Source organism: Tyto alba, unplaced genomic scaffold (assembly GCF_018691265.1).
Source record: "Tyto alba isolate M040663 unplaced genomic scaffold, T.alba_DEE_v4.0 Super-Scaffold_20000042, whole genome shotgun sequence".
Classification (NCBI taxonomy): domain Eukaryota; kingdom Metazoa; phylum Chordata; class Aves; order Strigiformes; family Tytonidae; genus Tyto; species Tyto alba.
The window spans coordinates 6504190-6528492 of record NW_024881293.1 but is presented as its reverse complement, the minus strand read 5'-3'; the positions used below and the strand labels follow the sequence as shown (position 1 = coordinate 6528492).

Here is a 24303-nt window from a genome sequence, read left to right as displayed (position 1 = left end):
ATATGAGGAGACGAAGATCAAAAAAACACTGAAGGCAACAGAATAAATCCAGTCTCAAGCAGACAGCTGGATGAGTGTCAAACAAAGGAAGGAACAGCTGGATCAAGTAAAGCACAAGGAAAATTAGTTCCATCCCTAGGGGGAGGGAGAAAGATTGTTTCGCGAGACCAGAGCTGTGTGGGACCAACTTTACCCGATAAAACTTTTACATCAAAGTCAGGGGCAGATCAGAAGGTCCCAGAGGGAGGGGAAAGAAAAGAGTGGGTGTTCGTAGTAATTGTGCAGAAAGCGTTAGGGAAAGGAGGGAGGTGGAGTGTGAGTGCAGGGGGGAGAGCAGAGTGGGGAGGTGGGGGATTGGCAGACGTAGGTGGAGTAATTCTGCAGAATATGAGCTGCTGTCCACAGCTTTCTGGATGTAAATTGATGAGGTCATAGTGTTTTCCAGCTAAAAAAAAAAAAGTTAAAAAAAAAAGTCTTCAACTTGTTTTTCAAGAGAGACGAAAACACGGAGAAGCTGAAGAAATGGAGCAACTAGCAAAACTCCTTCTGTGGCAAATTTTGCTTCAGCAAAGTAAGCTCCTAGCTGATCGGCATGTTACTTGTTTTTATTTCAGCAGCAGAGGATGGGGCTGGAGGTTAGCTAGAAGATTTTGAGCTGTTACCTTTGTAAGATTTTGTTCGGATTCCTAAGTTAGCTGTGTTTTCGTCTGTGAGGGGAGGGAATCATGGATTTCTTATGCTTTTTGGAGAGGAAAAGGGAAAGAATGGAGAAATGTTTGAGGTTGTTTAAGTGATACTCTATTCAGCATGTTTGTGCAATCTATTTTTTCCTACCAGTTACCTTGACCAGCAAATTCATAAACAATAAGCTTGAATGTGAGAACAGTGAAGCTTGCATAGTTACATTTACATGTTTCAAGGTTATTTTATACTTTTGGAGATGCAGAAATAGCTGGTAAGTGTGTGTGTGTGTGAGAGTGTTCAGGATCGAGGAAAAAAATCAAGTGTGGTTTGTTGGGTTGTGGTTTGGTGTTTTTTTTTTTTTTTTTCTGTCAGCATAAAGACATAGGAATTCAGTTTTAAGTAAGGTGCAAGAAAAGGATGAGGACAAGTCTGATGAGTTTACAATAAGAGAACAGCTTGTACCTTTCCCTTGACCACAGAGCTTTCTGTAAGAGCTGAAAACAGATTCAGGGTCCTGAGAGCCTGGACCCAAGCTAAGCGGAGAAACCCCAGTAAGGCTTGGATGGCAGGAGAAGATTTGAGGATTAATTGCAAAACCCCAGCAAATCCACACGTAGCAGCACTTTGGGCTCTAAGGAAGGCACCTGTGAGCAAAGGACCAATTACAGTTCTAAGAACAGTATGGAGAGACTTCATTCAGGGTGCTGACAGTAGGAAGTGAGGAGCATGAGTGTTTTGGGGACTGGTGACCCCCTTGCTCTTCACAGCTCTGTTAATGAAAGGCTGTGGCTGGCCACCTGAGCCTCTCAAAATTCCTTAGTATGTAGATGGAGCAAGCTGAGAAGTTCTCAGTTTGGTCCCTAATTAATCTGGTTCCCATGTCACCATGTCATCTCCAGTTTTGCAATGCCTTAAGGCAAGGTTTAGGAATTGGCAACATATGGGATCAGTCATAGGGGAAGAAGGGTTAAAGTGGCTCAGAAAACTAGTGTGTGGGAGTGGGTTAATCCTGGAGAAGGAGGAGAGGCCATATATTGTATTTCAGAAGCAGCAACCAGTCCAGCTACTCCCCAGTGTGGTTTAGCATGTTGGTAGAGCTTGGGGGAGCACCCAGGGCAGGAATAGCAGGTTGGGTTGCTTTAGAGCAGTGGGGGAGCTTCGTAGAGACAACAGTGTCCCATCTATGGATGGATGATCTCTGACAGACTTTTTTCAGGTGTATTTTGGAGCCCTGATGCTTGAGTCCTGCTATGCCCACACAAATCAGGTTCTAACATGATGAGTGAAGATGGGAAGGGGAGAAGGGAGGAAATCTGTGCCGTTCTGTATTTGCTGAAATGATCCCTTCTGGAGAGGAACCCCACCCTCAAGTGTTAATGTCTTGCAGGGAGGAACAGCACTGTGTTTGGAATGGCTCTACAAACTATTCTGTGGGCCTAGAGCCAGCATGAAGTACACAAAGCAGAGAAGGGTTTCTAAAACTGAGCTAATATCTGAGCTGTCTGTGAGAAAGTTAGGGCAAATCTGAGGGATCCTGATTGTGCAGTGGCCAAGATGGCGATTACTTTTTAGTACAGACAGAAGGCTTTTTCCTTTCTGCCAAGGCAGCACATTCTTGCTTTTCACCCATCCAGGGGCATGTTCCTACCTGCAGTGAGGTGTTGGAATTGTTGGGACTAGAAGGGTAGTTAAGGGCTCTCCAGTCCTGACATCCTTTTTGAAAGCAGAAGACTGCTGTTGAGAGTTGGCCCAGGAAGTCTTTAAAAATAAACAAACATAGAGACTTAGATAAAAGCTCAGTTCAGAGCCTGGCTGGACCCTCAGTTGGCTTTGTAAGGGAAGCCTTGTTTTACTGAAAAGCTTAGTCTTGCAGTCCTAGGCCAGCAGGGGCAGTTGGTGAGTAGGAGATGTCTAGGTGGAACTGTATCGCTCACTATCTCCCTCCTTTGCCTCTTCAAGATGGGCCCAGATGTTATTCCTGATTACTGGTCAGTGGCTTTTAAAATAATGTCTACCAGAAGAAAGCTGAGGTCATTTGTGTAGCAGTCACCGTGATGTTACTGCATCCTAAACCCTTATGGCCTCTTTGAGGCTGGGTCAGCTCCCTAAAGAGTCAGGACGGAGCCACTGCCATTCTCCAGAAGGATTTGGAAACAGCTTGGTAGCACAGGCTGCTGTTTTTACAGTAATTGTGTAATGGCTCTACAGAGACCATTAAATCTGCTGCACAGACAATGGGATTTATGGGAGAAATAAGGAATCTGACATATACGGATTTTGTGATGAACATGTCCTTTCTCTAGGACTAGACCACCCCTCTGTGTCCCTAACATAAAGGTGATGTCGCTTCCTTTTTCAAAAGAAAAAAGAAGCTGAGACTGACCAAGAGTTATCAGGGAAGGTCTGCAAAGGAATAATGAGCTGAGCTTACTTAGGGAAGCAGAGTGTCAACCTCACAGGCTGTTGTTTCAACCCACACACCTGGTGGGTTATGACACTCGTTTCTCCAGTGACTTTATAGTTTTTCTTTCCTGCTCACCACTACAACCTGGACTTCAGTGATGCTTACTTCCTGGTAAGACACTACTCCAGGCAGCTTATCCTTGCTCTGCTGACATCAATGGCAAGGCTCATCCTGAGTTCAGCAGAAGCACTGCAGGTAGAGCTGGTGTTGTCATGTCCTGTGGAGCGTATATGCCACTTGGTACTCAGGCTACCACTTACGATGTTTGCAGTTTCCTTTTCTGCTCTGGTAGTCTTTCATCCTCCAGTATGAGACAGGAACTTCGTGGGTTTATTAGTTCATGCATCTACCTGTGACACAGATCCTCCACCAGCAGCTACCTCCAGGAGGAGAGAAATGGTGTTACTGTTCAGGGAAGACTCAAAGGACAGTTTTCTGTTTGACCTGCTCCAAAGACACTGCCTAGAGAGCTCTGAGTATGTAAGATGTCTTTCAGAGCCTGAAGTTTTTACTTCTAGTTTGCCTGCAGTTTTTCTGGCTTAATTCTTTACTTGAAAAGTGGATGGGATTCAAGAAGTAAGAGCTGGCTCTGCCTTTTACAAGGGATTAGGAAATGCTTTTGCAGACTGCTTTCCTATTCCTGTGTTGTGGGACCAGCAGAATACCTCTGGGGTCCTGCTGAGAGGCATGCTGAGTCTGCAGAGAACGTTCCAGGGGACAGCGCATAGATGTCTTTTTGTTGTTTTTTTGTGGGTACATCACACAGAGAGGACAAAGTGATTATCCATTACATGGAATTTGAAATCTTAAAAGGAAAGCTACAGTGAGTTCTGTGTTGACAACTGTTAAGGTATTTGGTGGTTTTGAAGCTCCAGATCCTGAAGTCCTGTGATTACAAAAGTGAGAGCTTTCACTAGCAGGTTGGAAAGTGTGACTCGCCAAAATAACTGCCTCCAGTTTGCCCCAATCCTGTAGTTTGTAAGCTGTCAATTTTGCTGGGTTATGGATATATCTGCCTTTGTTCAGTAGCTGCCATGTTATACAAACAGTAACTTTAAAGAGCATGGCTGGGGGACATCTCTTGTTTGCTCTGCTTGTCTTGCATAGCAGAGCTAGGTCTCCTAGAGGGAGAAGACTGAAAAGAGAAAAAGGCTTATTCCTTCGTTAACTACTGCTCTGTGTTCAGGTTATTGAAGGTCAGTTGTTTTAAATTCCATTTTCTCCAGGCATACAAGAGATCAGAGACATTCCAGGCTCCTTAGATTTCTAAGTGATCTCATTTACAGCCATGTCAAATAAGTTTGAGTCTTATCCATGATCTGATGTATGTGTGCAGACTTCCAGTATTGCTGGTATCTTACCTTAGGGCAGGCTTCAGACCCAAAGCTTCTGTCCAGAATCTGTGTGTGTGCATGTGAGTGTGCACAGACATGCAGTGAAAAACCCTTTCTCTTCCACTTCTTGTCTCTGTGCAGAACTCCAACACAGTACTTGACTGCCTTCATCTTGGATGGGTTTTGTTCTCGTGCATAATGTCACTGTAATCCTGGGCTGTTCAGCTTTGTGTGGCAACACTCAGCCAGTCAAGCAGAAGCTTTAAGAGTGAAGGAAAAAATAATCTGTCAAAACCCATAAGACATCATATTTTTTAATCTAAAATCTGTGACATTGCAGACAGCTTCACCGCTTCTGTGTTTTACAGAGTGTTTGGATGTGTGCTGGAGCAATGCGTGTAGCTGGCTGCTGGGGCTGCAGCAGCTTTGCCTGGCAAAAGGCCCCTGTGGGTGGGATGGAAAGTTAGGACCTGGGTGGTCCCTACCATGCTCATAGGGCCAGCTAAAAGACACAAAAACAGGGGTTAGTGCTATTGTCTGTCAGTTTAGGGCTGCAACAGGCAGCTGAGCAGACCATATTGGAAGGCTTAGGTGGATACTGTTGTCAGTTATTAGATTTATGATGCTGCATTTGGGCTCAGTGTTTTTTACATTAACTTGCAAGAGGAAAAGATAAAAGTACATGCATTCCTCTTGCTGAGCCAGGAGAGGATGTTTCTGCAGCACCAAATCAATTTGCTGTTAATGAGCAGTAATGCAAGACTCTGAAAGCACTGGCTGTGCAGCGGGCCAGCTCACAGGCACCACTCCCTAGCCTGCGAGCCGCTGCTCCTGTCGTGCCACTGTTGTTCCCTGACCACAGGGCTAACGCCCCCAGTTCGGACACGCGGGCATTGCTTTGTCACACTGATACAAGTGGATGCTTCTGTGCTGAGCGCTGGTTGTCCTGTTGCAAGTGGGACTGATTTCTCTTAGAGAAGGTTGGTTTGGTGCTGTAGAAGAGCTTTGTATCATTCCTTTGCTGTCCTAAGATAAATCTAAGTCCTGGCTTCTAGAGACAGAGCCTGGCATTAACATATTTAACCATCAGGCATTTTGCAGCCTGTTAGGATGGAAAATGATGGAATTACAGTGTCTTGTGTATGATGTCTCTTTCTTCTATCCAGAGCAGTACAGACTGTCCAAGATTTTTTTTTTTCTTTGTAATGCTGAGGTTATAAGTGTAGAAGAAATAACTTACATTCGGAGTGTCTTTGAGCTGGCAGTTCAACAGCCAGTGCTGCTCATTTTTGTTCTTCGTGTCACTGCCCAGTGTTTTTTGATAGGAAAAGGAAAGGAAGCAGAGTTTATTCTCAGCCCGTGCACTGGGGGTGTAGTTAAAATAGCCCCGGTCTGGTGTTAATTTATTCTCTTTTGAAATGCATAAATTCCAGTGCTGAAAAAAAATATAGCCTTTGTTTGGAGGGCATTGTGCCTATGACATTAGCAGGACAAAGCATCTAATGATCTTGCTGGAACCCACTTGGGCTTGACTGGTTAGAGAAATGAATTATGTCATTGTGTTGGGAATCTGAATCGTGCTCTCAAACCATGATGCCAGGAGACCTCCTTAGACCCCTCCTACACAAAAAACAGGAGGGGTTGGACCAGAGAAATGCAGAAATAAAGTCATTAGTTCATTTCTTGCAAAGTTCTTCCTGCATAGATCTGAGTCACATGTGTCAGAGAGAGTTGCAGCTGCATCTAGAGGATTACAGTGTTAACTGTGCAGACCAGGAATGTGAGCAGGAGGGAGTGTGGGGGGTGCACGGTCCCAAAGCCAGGATGTGTTTGACAACAGCATGTGTCACGAGTGTGAAGCGGTGCAGCCAAGTCATATCACTCCGCATTTGACAGGTAGACCAGCATACTTCAGAGTTCCAGAATTCCCTCAATGCATTCATCCCACCATCAATTTTATAGGAGTTTGATTTGGAGTCTTGGAAATGAAAGTTACCTTTTGGCCCTCAATCTAGTGCATCAGCAGTGTGGATCCACTTCCCTCTACTCGGGCAGCTCTAACCTCCAGCAGATGAGCTGGGGTCAGCTCTGCCTCCAAGTCTATTCAGGCCTTTGCCCTAGCAGAGAAAGCTGACAGAGATGTGGGTGTCTTCTGGGGAAGAGATGGAAATGAAATGGTCACATTCATTTCACAATGGTCAAACAGCATAAAAATGAACATGGTTTTAACTGGTCACATCTGGGTAGTAGCCCTCTACTCCGCTCTGGTGAGACCTCACCTGTACTGTGTCCAGCTCTGGAGTCCTCGGCATAGGAAAGACAGGGACCTGTTGGAGTGGGGCCAGAGGAGGCCACAAAATTTCTCAGAGGGATGGAACACCTCTCCTGAGAGGACAGGCTGAGAAAGTTGGGGTTGTTCAGCCAGGAGAAGAGAAGGCTCTGGGGACACCTTCTTGTGGCCTTTCAATACTTATAAGAAAGATGGGGACAGACTTTTTAGTAGGGCTTGCTTTGATAGGATAAGGGGTAATGGTTTTAAACTAAAAGGAGATAGATTCAGACTAGGTAGAACGAAGAAATTTTTTACACTGAGGGTGGTAAAACATCAGCACAGGTTGCCCAGAGAGTCGATAGATGCCCCATCCCTGGAAACACTGAAGGCCAGGTTGGACGGGGCTCTGAGCACCCCGATCTAGTTGAAGATGTCCCTGCTCATTGCAGGGGCGGTGGACTAGATGATCTTTAAAGGTCTCTTCCAACCCAAACTATTCTATGATTCTGTGAACTGTTCTTACCCTGTTGTTTCTGCTGGTGCCTTGTTATTTATGCAGGACCAATATCAGATCCTAAGATAATACTGGTGCCTCCCTTCCCCCCTGACTGCTCCTGCCTCCTTGGGTTCTTGTTTTTGTCTTACACAACATTTGTTAAATAGTTTCCTCTTGGGCAGAAGAGGCCTTTCATACAGTTCTGGTGGGTGATGGATTGACAGGTACCTTTGATGTAACATTTGAATAGCATGGTGGGGAAAACTCTGTGGCTATAGATGGTATGAAATAAAGACATGGGCTGTATGAAATTCAGTTGCAGGCTAAGCATATCCCACGTTGCTTTTAAGCTTAAGTTTGCTGGGTCAGGCACTGTCTTTTGCTGTAAGTGTACAGTGTCTGCTGCAGCACGGACCAACCAAGGTCTGAGCCTCTGGGCTTAACCACAATACACATATTTAATAAGTATATTAACAGGGAGGGGAGGAATTAATGGAATAATGACAGAGGAGGTAGCTGAGCATATTTGTAGTTTTTGCTTCCTTTTGTTGTCAGTAACAGTTGTTTTTTTTTTTCTCATTTGACAGGTTCTGTTTATTTATATTCAGGTGAGTGACATCTCTGTAATCTGCCTGTTTTTGTGATCATGAGAAGAAACGAGATGTACCCTATTTTCTGTGACGTGCAATGGGGGTTTCATTTCTAACTTCCATGGGCGTGAACCATACATCCCATGAACTAGTGTCTCTACATTTTGATTAAACTGGGGGTTAAGCTTAGGAGGGGTATGTAGGACAGATCAAATCTACAATCCTGATAACAGACATCATAGACATTGCTTTCACTGAATGAAATCACTGTTTTGAAGTGGCTTTCTGTTGTATTTTTCCATTAGAGAGCTTTGTGTTGATCTCGAAGGTTACTTTCTTTTGTGTGGAAGGTGTGCAGAGATTCTAGGACAGGTGTGAGTTCTACTCTAGTGTCGTCTTCCCATGCCATTAATCTGGTAACTCTATTTTTTGTTCTTTTTCTCCTGGCTCTCAGTCCCAGCTGATGCCTCAAACCCAGACAGCGTTGTAGTGTCAGTGTTAAATATCAGTGCTACATTGGGGTCACAGGCTGTTCTGCCCTGCAAGAGTTACCGCATGGTGTGGACCCAGGACCGTCTGAATGACCGCCAGCGTGTGGTCCACTGGGATGTGTACAGCAACTACTACGGAGATAACAAGATGGAGAGGCTATGTGACATGTACTCAGCTGGAGATCAACGTGTGTACAGCTTCTACAACCAAGGGAGGATATTCATGCCCCAGAATGCATTTACAGATGGCAACTTCTCCTTGGTGATCAAAGGTACTAATCAGCACCTTTTCTTCCTATGCTGTCTGCAGAATGGAGGATTCATGATTAAACTAACTTTGTGTTTTTCAGTGAAAATGACTATTTTGCAAAGCATTTCCCATAAATAAATAAATATCGGTCTAATTAGGTTCTCTGAAGCACTGGAAAAGTGTTTTATTTCCCTTTGTAAGAGTCCCATTTGAAAAGAGAATTGGTAACAGCTCATTGCCTGAAAGCCACTTGGGCTTCTTGTGGGCCTCTGACTGTATTTCAGTTCCTGAACTATAAGCCCAAGATTGTCATTCTTCCTATGCCTGCTCTTAGCTAAACGTAAATTAGCTTTCTCTTTCCATCTGTTAATACAAATACATCCCACACAAGAGCAAATAAACGGAACAATTTATTATATTAGGTGAAATGATTCTTCTCTGTTTATCTCACCCTGGTGATAAGGGTGAGTTGGAAATAAGCAATATAGAGGTCCTTTTGCAACCATACAAGCATCTGGGAAACAGTGTAAATGACAAAAGTAATTACTGCCTCAGTATAAAACATTCAACTCTTCCCCTCTCTTCCCTGTTGTATTAGATGTTGCAGAGAGTGATGAAGGCACATATTCTTGTAATCTTCACCATCACTACTGCCACTTATACGAAACTGTGAAAATCCAACTAGCTATCACCAAGAAAGGTAGGTGTGGCAGACAGCTTGGTGTTCCTTTCTGCAAGGGACCTGGGCTGGCAACTGGAGTCCAGTGACCTCCAGGACTTTGTTGAATTCACAGTGGGGCTTGTGTGCTGCTTCACGGTAGGCCTTACATGCTGTTTTGCTAGTGTCAGAGAAGAGTAGTGTGGATACAGGGCTTTGTCCATGCCTTCTCAGTTGCAGGGTCAGGGCACAGATGCCACAAAAGGCTTGGAAAGCATCGGGAGACAGGGATGTTCACTATTCTGTTTGGTATCAGATTAGATTCCCTGTGTTTCATAAATTTTATTCAATGTGTGTATGTCTGAACCTCTCTCCTTTCTTGTCATGTGCCAAACAATGCATGGAGCCTGTAAAGTTCAATGTTTAATCTAGGCAGCCTGATTAGCTAACTGTCCTGTTACTGCTCCAGCAGAACATCCCTAGTAACAATCCTTCACGTAGGTTAACCACAAAGATGTGCCTTGTACATTGGTCAGTGAGCTTACCATGAGAGGTCTGTAGTTAAAAAGCCTCCTCAAGTTACCACACCTTAACTGCAGCTCTAAAAGCAAACTTCTAAGGGCTGTTGGTAACTGCAGTGTGTGCCACACATGCATCACTGCCATGTCAACCTTTGTATAATGCTCAAGTCAAACTACTGGGGCTGACTGTGCTGGGAAGTTGCTGAAGTGCTGATGGGATAGTAGAGAACTATTCTGCTGCTGTTCTCACAGCTTCTATGCAACAAAAACACCCAGGCAGGCCTGTAAGCCCCAGTCTGCTCATCTGTGTTTTGGTTCTTCTGTTATTTCTTTTCAAGAACGAAATACAAAATAATGCTTCTTGAACTGCTTCAGTAATTAGTGCATTTATGGATAGAAAAGCATTTCCTGCTTGGAGAACTGGGATACAGCATATTGGAGATGAAATCTGTTATTCTCGTTCCATTCTTAGTCTGTAGAGAGAATATACTTCCTGCTTTCTGAAACAAGAGATTAACTCAGTTATAAGAAGAAGGAAGTGGTCTTGCTTAATGCACTGACTTAGAATGTAGAAGATAAAGGCGCATTTCTTTACTAACTGCTGAAGTAAGTGTGAACGAGGTGCACATACTACCCCTGTGGCACTTCAAGATCTTTGGAGGGGGTGCATTATAGGATTGCAGGGTCTGAAAGCAATCTTAGGTGTGCCTAGCTTTCCTTAAGAATAGGACAAGTGTGTAAAGATGCACGTACCAAGGTTACACAACCTGTGTTGTCTCCACAGCTGAGGATGCAAACCAGTACTGGGATGGGGAAAAACCTGTGATTGTTGCCCTAGAAGGCAGCACGGTGATGCTCCCCTGTGTGAACCATAACCACATCTGGACCGAACGGCACAGTGAAGAGGAACAACAAGTGGTCCACTGGGACAGGCAGCCCCCCGGGGTTCCCCACGACCGGGCTGACCGCCTCATTGACCTGTACGCCTCTGGTGAGCGCCGTTCTTACGGACCTCTCTTCATCCGTCAGAAGATGAACATCACTGACACAGCCTTCGCCCTGGGTGACTTTTCCCTGCGGATTTCAGAGCTGGAAAGTGCAGATGAAGGCACTTACTCCTGCCACCTACACCATCACTACTGTGGCCTGCATGAGCGCAGGATCTACCAAGTCTTTGTGACGGAACCAGTGAGAGAGAAGAAGGTGGTGAACCTCACAACTCACAACATTGCCCCAGCCATAGGTAAGTGGCCTCTGGAAGTAGCTCTCCTGATTGAGCAAGAGACAAGTATCTACAGTTGCACCTTTGAGCTCTAAAGAGCTCAGTAAGCCACAGGACAGGAATATAACACATTACTTACTCCTCATCATCACCATCTCAGGAGGCCTTTGCTCCAAATGCCAGAATGTCCTTGCCTTTCCTGTCCCTCCACATCTTGATGCCAGCAGGAGGGAACATGGTCAAGGCAAACCTGCACCCCGCAGAAGTACGGTAGACACCACCGAAGTGAAGGTGTCCCCTGGAGCAACACTGAGGTTTCCTTTATGAAGGTTTCTCATGTTTGAGCCAGGGGTTATTCCTGCCTTTAGGGTTAGAAGAATAGAGGAGGTCTTGCCTCCCTCCTACAAGTATATGGCTCTGGTGTATGGGCTTGGCTGTTTCTGAGCTATTTCCATTTCAGTGGTATACCCGGAACTGCCGCTTTAGCAATACTAGTGAGGATCTAGTAGAGCTGCTTTAACCTTGTGCTGACCAAAAGTAGAGTGTCCCACCCATCAGGGTTAATCACCCTGCTTGCAGTTCTGTAGTAATATCATCTCCAGCTTCTGTTTTCTTTGCTCCGGGGCAATTTTGCAGCCTGTTCTGCTCTGCAATGCTGACATGCCCTGAGGCAAACAAGCTGTTTTTCTAACAGGCTCACTTTCTTGATTGCTTTTATGGAACAGGAGAAAGTGTGGGGCTTGGGTTGATTCTGCTCTGCCTTTGCTGTTACATGTCACTATTCTCACTGGTGTAGATCATAAGTCTTTCTCTCCCATTTGCAAAGGGGTTTGGACTGTGCAAGATGCCAGACTGTGCAGAATCAAGCACCAGGAATTTTCCTCCACCCTTCAGCTTTTTTCTTTTTTTTTTTTTTCTTAAAGCAATTTTCATATTTTCCGCTGTAGTGAGCAGTGATCTGACAGCCTGTCCAAACTCAAAACCATCATACTTAGTTCAGGCAAAGACTTAAAATAAAAATCCCAAGTTTAATATTTTTTTAAGTCTTTTGGGCATAGTTCATTATTAACATTTTAAAATATTCATTGTGGTTTAATATTTATTGGCTGCTTAATACAGAATTTTGACAGGCTTCATACATTTTTAAATAGGTCTATTCTTCTCTACCAATTGGCTTTTTCAAGTCACAGAAACCTAAACCTCCCCCCTGGGACTGAGGTTGGTGTCCAGAAAACCCCGGCAGTACTAAGGAGAGGTGGCTGTTGGGGCTGAGGTGACATGGGGGCCAGGACATATAAATATCAGTCTCCCTGCCTGCATCCCTCCTGCTGCCCTTGAGCCCCATCCAGATCACATTGTGCAGATGGAAACTGGATCTTGTTTTCAGAGTTGCCCACCCAGGAGTTTATTCTTCTCTTTCCTGGATGTTGTCCTGCATGTTGCTGGATAGTTACCTACCTGCTCAGAAGTTACAGAGAACCTACAAGTAATTTAACCTGCCAGGGCTGTCTTAGTTTGGCAGTAGTGCCCTCAGTGCAGGAGGAACTTGCCTTCCTGAGAAAAGTTATTTCCATTGTCAAAAAAAAAAGGCCTTAGAAGATCTTTGTCCCCTATGGGCAGTGAATGCTCAGCTGGTCTGAGAGAACCACACAGAAAAATGTGCTGAGTCGATGAGAATGTGAAAGAAGCTGAGACATCCGGAGTGCCTTTTTCAAACCCACTGCTGATGAGGAGCCTGCTGGGACATGCCCTATTTGTGTACAGCAGGAAAGGCTGAGATACTGCCCCATTCCGTGAAAAACTGTGTAGAGCTCTTCTGGGGATATAACATAAAGCCAAAATGAAGCATCAAGAGATAACAAAAGCAAAACAATGAGCTTTTTCAGCAGGCAGCTATAGTTTCTGGCATAGCTCCAAGGCCCGGAGCCATTTCCAGACAGGAAACTTCATCCTGTTTTGAATATAAGCATAAGCTCAATTTTGCTCTCAGTCCCAGCAGCCGTAAATGTGGTGTATATGTGTACTAATCCAGTGCATTTTCACTCTGCATTTGCTTTGAAGTAAGTGATTGGAGAATGTCATCTGTTGTGTCTTGTGCTTATTGCTAAACTGTGCTCAATCCTTTGCCAGCCTTGAAAAGAAAATGGGCCACATAGCCAGCATTTGTGAGCTCACATGGTGGAGAGCTCTCCATTTTTCCCAGGAGAAGAATCTGACCCTTGACACTTTGGTAAACTAATGTAAAGGCACCTCTGTTGTAACTTTTTTTCCCCCCTCACCATTAGCACTTCTTTTCCAGTAGTTAAACCAGATCACGTGAGTGAATTGGAGGCAGATGGGTATGTCCTGTTGAGATGCACTGCAAGATCAGATCTTGGTTATGGAATAAATCTTCATCACCTCAGCTTAAATTCCAGTATAACACTAGGATGAGGAGGAGAGTCTGCATTACCTTGGTGATACTATTCTAGGCACTGACATTCATCTCCTGGGTGTGACCGAGTCAGCTGTTACTCTGAGCCTCAGTTTCCCCAATAATAAAATGGGAGATATTCTACCACCTTCCTGGTGATGCACTTTGAAGTCCACCAGTGATGATTTGTCAAAACACTAGTATGACAACTATTTTTTAGTATTACTTGATTAAGTCAAGGGGGCCCAAAGTTACTGAATCTCTGTTTCCACTGTTTGTGTTACAGTGGCCTCTCCAATGTTGACTGATGTTTAACTCAGCTCCTACCCTATCTAGCAGTATTGTGGGAAAGCAAAAATCCAGGAATAGAATGCATTTCTGTTTGCTGACTTCTGGCTCAACAGCAAATTATGGCTACTGTCTCATTATGGCAGCTGCTGGAGAAGCCTTTCATGATCCAGAGATTTGTTAGAGTAGAACTGTCATGGATACTGTTTGCAGCTTTGCAAGTGGGTTTTCTGGTTTGGTATTTTTTAACTCAGCAGTGGTGAAAAACACATGCTAGTTTTCAGCACTAGAGCCAGCAAGCACACGGCATCTAGCAATGCCAGTAAAAAGTGGAGTGTTGCTGGAGTGGAGGGCTGGGCTGCACCAACAGAGTGCATGGTAAAACCTCTCAATTTTCTAGGACTGCTCTTAGCATTAGCAGACGATTGTCTCTGGTTTCAAAGTGTTTATTTCAATCCACTGTCGTTTTACTTCATTTTATTGTTGCTGAGTCAGTGCTTTTAAATACTGGAAACAAGCTACCTGACAAACTGGAACCAGTCACTATGCCAGCAGTTCCGAAAATGTCAACATTTCTCACATTAGAACACATCTGTGAAATGGTACTGTGGCTTTTGGGATATTTTCCCCCATCTTTCCCCTTATTCCCTCTGACTGATTTACAGGGTTAAACACCCAAGAGAATAGTAGGCCAGAACCCCATACTGGTTCTTGCCTGGTGCTCTGTGAATGTTCCCTGTGAGGGGGAGAAGGTGTCACCTTCAGCTCTGTTTTGAAGAGAAAAGCCTCCCCCAGCACAGTGTGTCTTATGGGTTTTGCTGTCTGTGCCTTGGCTGGATTTGTCCACTTCTCTGACTATTGCAAGCAGTGAATTCGCTTCCTCTTCGTATGTGTAAAACATTGACCTATTTATTTGAGAGCTACAAAAATGTTCCACGTCAAAGTTTTGAGTTACCCTTCTCTGTGCTACGGAACTGAAATGCTGCTGCACCCACAAATGGAATGGAATCTTGGCTTTTCTTTGTGGGTTTTTATTTTATTTATTTTATTGATTTTTATTTTATTTAAAAGGAAACTCATTCTTTGGCATTGAAAATTCCTTCCACTCTGTAAATTATAACCCTTGGCAGGGATGGACTGCTTCATATTTTAGCTGTCTGGAGCTGAAGCAACGTGGTGTGTGTGTTGTAAGGGACCCAGAGGAGGGTTGTGTTACCCTACAGAAAGACTTGGGGCTGCCTACTGTGGCGGCTTTGTGGACTTCCCCTCTGCAATAAACAGGAACACACTGATAGCCCCACAGCTGGAAGGGAATGGGCAGCAGTCACTGTTAATACTTCATGCTCCAGGGAAGTATAATGGTCTTGTGAAGAGCACAAGCATCTTCCATCTGACAAAGGTGCAGTATGTTGTAAATTAGGCAGCTGTTTTCTGTTTACTTCATGTAGTTCAGAAGAGTTTCTCACTGAACGTGCTTTTTGGGTCCCCATACGGGCCCATGTGTGAACGTGCTTTGCTTTGGATGCCAATTACAATTATCAGTCTGTTTTCCTTCTCCTCTGTCATCAGATCCAAATGTTGTCAGGGGCCACAATGTAATAAATGTCATCATCCCTGAGAGCCGGGTGCACTTCTTCCAGCAGCTGGGCTACATCCTGGCAACTCTGCTGCTCTTCATTGTCCTCCTCATCATTGTGGTCCTCGTCACCCGCAAGCACCGGCAGAGAGGTAAGTGCTAGAAAAGACCAGCCCTGTAGTGCTTATAAGGATATCTTATGACAGCAGAGCTGATTCTGCAAATAATTACTGCAAAGCACGATGCTGAAGGCAGTCATCCTCTTCTGGAAAACCAGCAACCTACACAGTGGGGAGTCTTTGCAGGTGCTGATGCCAAGAGAGATTCATTAGTGTCGTATAAAAATTTCCAGGCCTTGATTTGCTGAGTTGCTCGGTTGTAAGGGAGAAGAAAATTAGAACTGCTAGATAGCTGTTCTTTACAAGTGGAATTTATTTAAAGCAGAAAGCTCACATGCATCCCTTAGGAACCAAGATGTCTAAGTCCTTGCTGGATTCCCTGTGCTGGGTGACTCTCTGTGTGTAATTAGATAAATGGACACTGAGATCTTTTGGTGACTTCCACACAAATAGTTTTGGATGACACACAAAAAAGCAAATACCAGGGAATGTCTGTCTTCTGGTATGTTCCTTGCAGTATCACATTCATCCTTGTTTATATGTCAGGAGGTTAGCACCAGTACAAAATGGGGTTTGTGTAACTCCATTGACTAAAGTGGAGTTACTCTGCAATCAGAGAGGGGACAGAGTCCTGGCCCTTGAATAGAAAAGAAGAGCCTGAAATCATCACTCCTTGCAGGTTGGGATGAGACAGGAGTGTTGTTAGATACCTGGCATGTGAGAAGCTGTTGAAAACCAGCATCTGGAGGATGTGGTGGATGCAGGCCTAGGCAATGAGCTGGGAATGGGCAAGTCCAGCACCAGCACACAAGATGACAGGCTTGCTTAATATTTTTGTAATAAATGGGAGCTGGAAATTAATGAAATACGGCGATGCCTGTATTTTCTCATGGCTGGCCATCCACAGACTTGGGAAAACGACTGGGAAGCTGGTGAGTAAAGGAAAGGGAAGCTCCTTGTGTCAGTGGAACACCCATGAATTCTCATGTATTGGAGGGACTGTGAAAGGGACCATTGTAAGCATTGCAAATGAGGAGCACTGCAAATAAGCACTAGGTGTTAGCACTGTTATCTGGGAGGGCTTGGCTGGACTGGGTATGACTGCTCATTCTGTTTCTTCTCCCTGTTTAGGTTATGAATACAATGTGAAGAAATATGGAGAGTAAGTATAATTTTAGGGTCTATTATCTAGGATTAGAATGCATACAAATAAACTTACGGGCCCCAACCCTCAGCTCTCATTGAGAGCCTAAAACAGCTGAGGATCTGGTTAATAAGAGTCTAGCTATGTGAAGCATAGGCTGTTTGACAGACTGAATTCATTGCTCTCCACCAATTCTTTTGCAGCTTTACGCTCTAGTCATTATTAGTTCAGTGTGCCCAAGAGTATACACTTGCATAACGATTGCATTTCAGGGAGCAACTTCCATGCTGTCAAAGTATGGAAGGAGAGATTGGTTTGTAGGGCTGATTTGGCACTTGCATTTCCTCTTGTTATACTTTGGGATCTGATTCACAGAACATGTTTCTTTGAGATGTCATTAGGAGTTAGCGGTAATACACAGATCTACTGTAAACCCTGCTGTGAGATGAGGCCAAGATTGTGTAGCTGGGTTTCTTTATGTTTTATTATATATTATTAAAGTGAAAGAGACGGGGAAGTTCCGGTACAGATTGACTTCGCATTCTTCTAAGCTCTGGACAAACCTGTGGGGAAAAAAGAACCAACTAGCCAGAGATCTCAAGGTCTTAATAGAAAAGACAGTAAAAGGAAAAGAGAGGAGAACTGCATTCACTAGTAAGCAGTATGACCTTCTGAATTCTGCTTAATAGTTCAGGGGCAAAGACAGGAAAAGCACCAATGTACCATGGCTGCCAATGCTGTTATCTATCCGTCATGCTTTCTCCAGGGAAGCCTTGTAGAAGCTGGATAGGATTCTGTAAGGATTGCTGTGAAAATCACCAGTACTTAGTAGGGAATTAAATCTTCCATGGATTTTTTTCAACTTTTCTCCAGGTATATATCAAATAAACACTGTAAATTAAATGCTCTGAAGTAACATTAGAAAAGCTATTGTGAAAAAGTATGAAGGGAACCAGTTGTTAATGTGTGTGACAATACCATTTTTCCCTGTTATTCCTTTTTCAGGAAGGATGTAAATCTTAAAGAATTTACAGTTGACACAACAGATCTGACTCAATATAAAAGTGAAGACATCAGGCTGGGTATGCATCAACTAGCAACCATTCTCCAAACCAGGTCAAAACTTGTTATAACTGAGGGTTTTCTAATGGCATTTAGCTGCCCATTTTGAAGTGACTTAACCTCCTGATTTTAAATGACAGCTTTGAGAATCTCAGCCCACAGGTCAGTGCAGGCAGGGCAACTGCAGCTGGAGAGGGCAGAGCTCACTTTTGAGTTTAACTAGAGGCTGATTGATGAGGTTGGTCAGTAAGTAGCTTAGGGGCAAAGACAGGAGAAGCACCCATGTACCATGGCTGCCAATGCTGTTATCTATAGTCATGCTTTCTCTGGGGAACTCCAGTAACTCTGTAAGTTACTCCTAGAGATCTGGAGATGCCAGACCTAGAGTACTTCAAGCAAGGACTGATCACATGTCCACCTTGCCTGTAAAGCTTTGTTTTCTTTTAATGTTCTAATGGCTGTCCAAATCATACTCCTCCCTTACACAGATTACAAAAACAACATCCTGAAGGAGAAGGCTGAGCAAGCCAGAAGCTTCCCAGCAAAGAACATTGATTTAGACAAAGGTAATAATGACTTGCTTCACCCTAATTGGTGGCTGTAAGAACCTTCTGATGGGTTGAAGGAGGGAGGAGGGAAGAACACAGTTCTGAGCTAACCAAGCCACAGCTGAATGAGGAATGATAAACATCATGACAACTGACAGCAGGAATAAGAAGCTAGTTCCCTTCCTATCCTTTCATCATGGAGCCACAAGATGCAAGCAGTGATTAGGCTTTTAAAAACTTTTGGCATGGCACAAGTAGAATTTTTCTTTATTGGAAAAAGAATGCCTTGCAGGGCTGGAATAGTGCATTCTGTACTGTAACCTCAGAGGGAGATGTATCTCAAAAATGTCCTGGCATGGTGTTTGAGAAGAAAACACTGTGCAAAATAGAGTATTTAGAATTGAATTAATTTATGGGTAATGGGCAGTCACTTACTTCATCCAACTAAAGCAAACAACTCTCCCTCCCTAGGGGCTGAATCTCCTTTTGCTTATCCAGTATTAATCCTGAGTATTACACTTCAGTTTGTAGAGTCACACTTATGTCAGGCAGTGCTTGTGAAAAGTTGTTAGGTTTTGTGACTCCTTTCCGATGAATTTAGAATATAATAAATGTGACTGAAAGGAAATCAAGAAGGGAATGGTCTGGAGACTCTGAGTTGCCTTAGACCTGCTATTCTTGATGGAGTTCTCATGGTATTTTTGCTTACATTCAGCAGAGGTGATCTGTGCAATAATTTATACACAGTGTATCTCACTGTGGGCTTTGTGAAGAGGGTATTGGGGAAGTGGTTGACTGAAAACGGTCACTTGTCACTGTATAGCTAAGTCCATATTACAGCATGCTGCTCTGGGTGGTTTGAAATCTTGCTTCAGGTACTGACCTCTGTTTCAATTTGCTTTCAGATTTCAGGAAGGAATATTGTAAATGAAGACACTCCCAAGCTGCTGGCTGGACCAGAAGCTTCAATCAAAGATAGATAAATGGAAGAGATGCCTTTTCTTAATATCATGTTCCTCCAGTTACCATAGATTTTGTCACATAGACTTTGTCCCCAGTGAGCACAAGGGTATTTGCAAATGCTTCTTGAAAGAGTTAGACCGACTGTCCTGTGTGTACTTTTGGTGGGTTTGGGTTGCCTTTTCTTCTTCTGTCTCCCAATCCTTCATTTCCCTTTTCTTTCTTGATATTATTGTTGGGTTTATGCATCAATGAATTTTATGAGCTGAATCAGCAGACCTTTTGCTTTGATGTTACTGCCTTAAATAAACCAACCTGCATCACTAATCTTGAGCCATCATTATATCAGGCATTTTCCCATGTACTGTATTCATCAGAAAAATAATAGCAAAGCCTGATTGTGATCTCTCATTGGCTGGCATAAGTCAGTGTCACATAGCACTTTACATATTCCAGGTGAAGTAGAAAGAGTACACCCCTTCACAAATGACAATGTAAATACCTCATTTTATGAGTGGGGAAATGTCAATATGCTCATTTTACAGGGGAAAGGGAGGCACACAAATGCCCAAGGGCAGGGTTGGGATCAGGTCCAATGAGCTCTGGAAGTCTAACGTTGTATTTCTCACTCTAAGCTTGTTTGTTGATTGTTTTGTTTGTTTGTTTCAGTGCAGACCAAATCATATTTGGCATGAAAAGACACTTTCAGCTGAAGTTGATGGAGTTACAGTGCTGTAATACCAGTCTCAGTTAGAGCAGAACCAGAAATATTATGGAGAGGGCTAAACTCCTGTGTGGAATCTGGAATGTGTTTTTCCTGCAGTCCTTGGGTGGATCCAGGCCACACAGAACTTGTGTGTGCATCAAAACGAAGGTATGATTACAGCACAGGTAGACAGATTGTTAAAAGGAATAGTTTCTCATGAGCAGCCTATGAGGAACAAGAGTAACAACATATTCAACTAAATAGCCTGTCAGGAATTTTCATGGGCCAGAGTCTCGGAAGGGAGAAAAAGAGGGAGATAAGCCTATTCTTGTGCATTTCGGCATCGTTTTGGGGAGCAGATACCTGAGATAGTGGGGCTGTGGGCTGAAGGGGAGTTGTACATATGAATGGTGTGTCAGGTGGGAATGTAAAAAAATTGGAAGTCAGTAATTCAGTGTTGTAATCCAAGTAAATTAAAGCATCAGGAAAGCTGGAGAATGTTAACAGTTCTACACAGCTCCTGACTACTTGGGCTATTCTGTGGCACTATTCCCAAACTAGGCACACCTGTGGACCTTCTGGCACAGAAAAGGTCTTTCCTACTGTTGTGAGCGTGACAACAGTGGCTTGTGTTCTTGTTGAGTGAGGGTGAAGGTGGCCAAGGATTGCCAGCTTACTCACTGGTGATCTGAAGAGAATAGCAGAGGGAGGGATTGCGCATGGGCTTGGTGACCAAATGGAAGTGGGATAGGTTCTCCAGGATGTTGCAGGTGGTGGATGTGTGAAGAAGAGCTTGTGTGGAACTACTGTGAGGGTGAGAGAGGATGTGAGGGTGGTGTGGTTTCAGTCTTGAAGTAGCGCTCTGCTTACAACTGGTATCTCAGTGTGGATTTCTTCCTGCGGCTGGAGAATCCTGAGGTCTCTTCAGGTGGTGAAGTAGCTGTGGTCCAAGGAAAGCATCTCAGTCTACCAGCTAAACAATTGGGAATGTGACCTGCTGCCTGGTATGGTATATGTCTTGGCTGTTGTTTTGGACACCCTCGCCACTTATCCAGGAACATGTCAGTGCTGTCTAATAGGGGCACAAGCTTGGTCAGTCTGGAAAGAGATGTTGTTGTGGCTGGGTGAAGCTGCCCACTGCAGGAGCACACGTACTGTGAAGGTCCAGTGCTGTTTTGGGAACTATCCAATGCTATGGGCTTCCCTCCTGTAGGAATCAAGGTCACGTCCTATACCTGCCCCTTTCTTTCCACCCCTACCAACTTGGGTGTCTTGTCTGACTGATGCCAATATTCTTTGATGTCTCAATCCCATTTCAGACCCCCTCTCCCTCCTTTCACAAACACCACTGACCTCTGCTGTTGTGTGACAGCACTCAGTAACACTCTCAGAGGTATATTACACTGGGTGTGATGGTTGCTGAGTTGCAGCTACTTACACTGAAGCTGAGCTCAGCTCCATAGTTCTGCCAAAAGTGTGGTGGGTGAGGCCTCCTGTGTCCCAGAAGGAGCTGTATTGTTTATTCAGAAGCTAGGATGTCAGCACTTCAGTGCACATTTTTTATAGGAGTGGAAAGCGGACCCTGTCAATTTTTATAGATATTAATACTTCTCATTGTTAATGATGACCATGTTAAAGTATAAATACATTTGGGACCCTTATTTTTAATGCCTTCAAATATTAAAAATACTAATAATAGAATATAACAGCAGAGGTGGAGGCGAGCCTTCCCAAGCTGCAGCTGGGCAGTTCCTTATCTTTTAGTTTGCTTAGCGTTTCCACTGCTCTCTAGACAGTTTTTGTGCCTGTGATTAACTGCTTTTATCTTCACTTAAGATTCACCCCTACAAAAGTGCTCAGATTGGGCAGAGCCATGACTCGTGGAGCGGAGGGTCTGGGCTTGGGCCCAGGTCCCTGTTTGCCTGCCTTTCCCCCAGAGTAGGCTGCCTTTGGCTGGACCTGATTGAAACTCAAGCTGCATTCCTGCAGGTGTGCAAGGCTGCACTGGTTATTCCATCAGGGTGGCACAGCATCAAGTAATTGTCATTAATGTCTTTCTCCCTCCCTTTCATGTCTGAGTCAAAGGTTGGAGATCTTTACTTGCCAGTTCAAATGGCTTAGCACAGCTCATATAGACACCAGCTCAAAGTGGGGTTACTCATAAACTCCAGAGGCATTTCAATATTTTATTTGACTTCTAGGCTGCAAAATAGCTTAAGGGAAAAAAATTAATACGTTCTCTAAAACAGGCACTAGGAAGAGCTTTATGAGTTCCTCATCCTTGCTTTGATCGCTAATTTGAATTTGGATAATGGTCAGACATGCCACTACAACTACACTGATCAAGATGGGAGTCTAAAATAAGATTATGGCCCTTTTTTTTCAGGAGAGGCATATGTTGTGTGATTGGACTGATTATCGGAACAGTGGCTTTCAAAAGCAGCTTGCATCCAGTGTGTAATTTAGTACGTTAAAATACTGGAAGAAAGAAATCCAGACAAGACTACTGCATAACCAGTTGTATTTTCAAATTGTTGAAAAAAGAGAGAAAGAAAACTGAATGCTAAACTGAAGAGTTTTGCTTGTTTATTTCTTAATACAGAGGAATTATCAAAGGCTATTTGCCCTTAAATACTGTTGAGAAGCCATTTAGGTTCTTTACATATGCATTTTGTACTCTGTCAGTCTTTGGCATTGGCATGAAGTCTATGTAGCTGATGTTGCACATGAAAATTAGAAGGTTCAACTTGCAATTAACCACGTGGCTGGGGCAGGACCACTGTCTTCTGTTGCCACTCTGCCGTGGACTCAGTGCAATTCTAGACAGGTTGATTTTCTCTCTTTTTCTCATCTCAGCCTTTCTTTCACTAAGATGTGACAGTAACTTGCCTCTCACGGAGAAACAAATTTTTAATGTGTGTAGCACTTTGGTAAATGTGCTTTGCCCGAGTTACTCAAAGTTCTCATTATACTAATAGAACGCTGCATCTTGATAGATTTCTTTAGCTGTCACTTTCCAGGCTCTTGGCAGGCTTTGCTTCATAGTCATCTTGGTTTCCTGAGACAGGCATTTGATATTCAGTTAGTTAAAATAATAATAATTACTAATATTTTTATATAGCAATAACTCTAGCTCAATGAGGGCAGAGAAATTAAAGTCGCTTTTAGGGTGATTTATGGACTGTAAGCCCTTGTTGTGGAACAAGGAAAGGGTGCATGGCAGTGACCTTAAAAGAGGTTAAAACTGAGACTAGAACTAGAGCCCCCTCTTTTCAGCTCTGTGCACACTCTGCTTCCTCTCCAGACTGAGAGGAGGATTTGTTCCATAAAGCTTGTTTTTTTCTTTGTTGTTACAGAATTTTCATTATTATCATTGTTACTTAACTTTTACCATTTATCATTGTTGTGTAACTCTCCTAACATTTAAGAAATAAAGGAGAATATAATGGAGTTTCAAGTTAAGGTTGATTTTATTTCCTGTTCTTTGGAGATGCTATTTAAGCTATTAGCCAGCATTAGCTAATTCTTCCCAATAACTGTGCAGTGTGTTTCTTCTCTGAGCATCCTAAAGTGCTTGAAAAAGTGCAGATTGGATGCAATAAGTTATTCCAGTGATTTCAATATGGTTTCCACATGGGACATCATCATTTGACTTGGTCATGGGGCCCACAGACAGATTTTAGCTCTCCAAAAGTGTTGTATAATGAACAGATCTGCAGCTGTAGATGGAGTTCAAACCATCTATGAGAGATGAAGGCTGGCAGCTCCTTCATAGTACATAATTGTGCAGGTTCAGAGGGGAAGATAACATATCCTGCTGGAATATTTAACTGCACAGTTTTATACTTCACTCCCAGCCTAAATTCCTATTTTCCTTGCAGAACTAACACCTTACAAAGTTCCTGCTGCGCATTCTGCTCTTGGAGGGCTTCCACCCACTGAGTAGTATCCCAGCTGGCATGACAGAGTTCTTCCAGGGACACTGATGGAAACAGCTTGTATTGCTCCTTGGATGGACAGTGCAGGTGCAAGAATTTGAAGGATCAAAGCAGGATATGAAACTAAAAAGTGGCAAAGTAGTACATTTAGCAAACTAAGATTATTGACCCTCTTGTCTAGCTCTGGTGAAACTATTATCTTCTCTCTTACCTGGTTGGAAATTATACTACAGCCAGTCTCCTGCCATTTCATACCACTTCTTCACCAGGGTGAATAGCCCTGTGATGACTGCTTCTGCTTTCTCAAATAACCAGAGGGAAAAAAACAAAACAAAACAAACAAACAAAAAAACCCTACCAAACCCCAAAAAACAGGTTAAAAGGGTTGGGAGTTGAAGATAGCAGGAAGTGGATGGGGAGTAGTTCCTTCTCATTGGGCTCTGCTGTTGCTGAGAATGAATGAGGAGTTCTTGCCACGTACAATAAAGATGTTGTCCAAAGTACCCTTTCTGGTACTGTTATGGGACTTTACTGATCAGCCATTGCTATAACCTGTAAGTGAGATTC

The 24303-nt window shown here is 43.6% G+C and overlaps 1 protein-coding gene across 2 annotated transcripts; it reads left to right on the top strand.

Moving 5' to 3' along the window:
• MXRA8 (matrix remodeling associated 8) lies at window positions 1–19419 on the top strand. 2 transcript variants are annotated; one of them, XM_009963710.3, is made up of 10 exons: window positions 134–571; window positions 7838–7858; window positions 8295–8603; window positions 9180–9281; window positions 10545–11003; window positions 15253–15411; window positions 16510–16540; window positions 17528–17604; window positions 18073–18150; window positions 19038–19419. In XM_009963710.3, exons 1-10 carry the CDS (start codon window positions 523–525, stop codon window positions 19061–19063), a joined length of 1311 nt encoding a protein of 436 aa, XP_009962012.2. In that variant the 5' UTR covers window positions 134–522; the 3' UTR covers window positions 19064–19419. The 2 variants fall into 2 exon arrangements, with proteins under 2 accessions (XP_032863543.1, XP_009962012.2); XM_033007652.2 differs by lacking the exon at window positions 9180–9281 and having other exon boundaries at window positions 1–571.
• Window positions 19420–24303: the final 4884 nt, after the last annotated feature.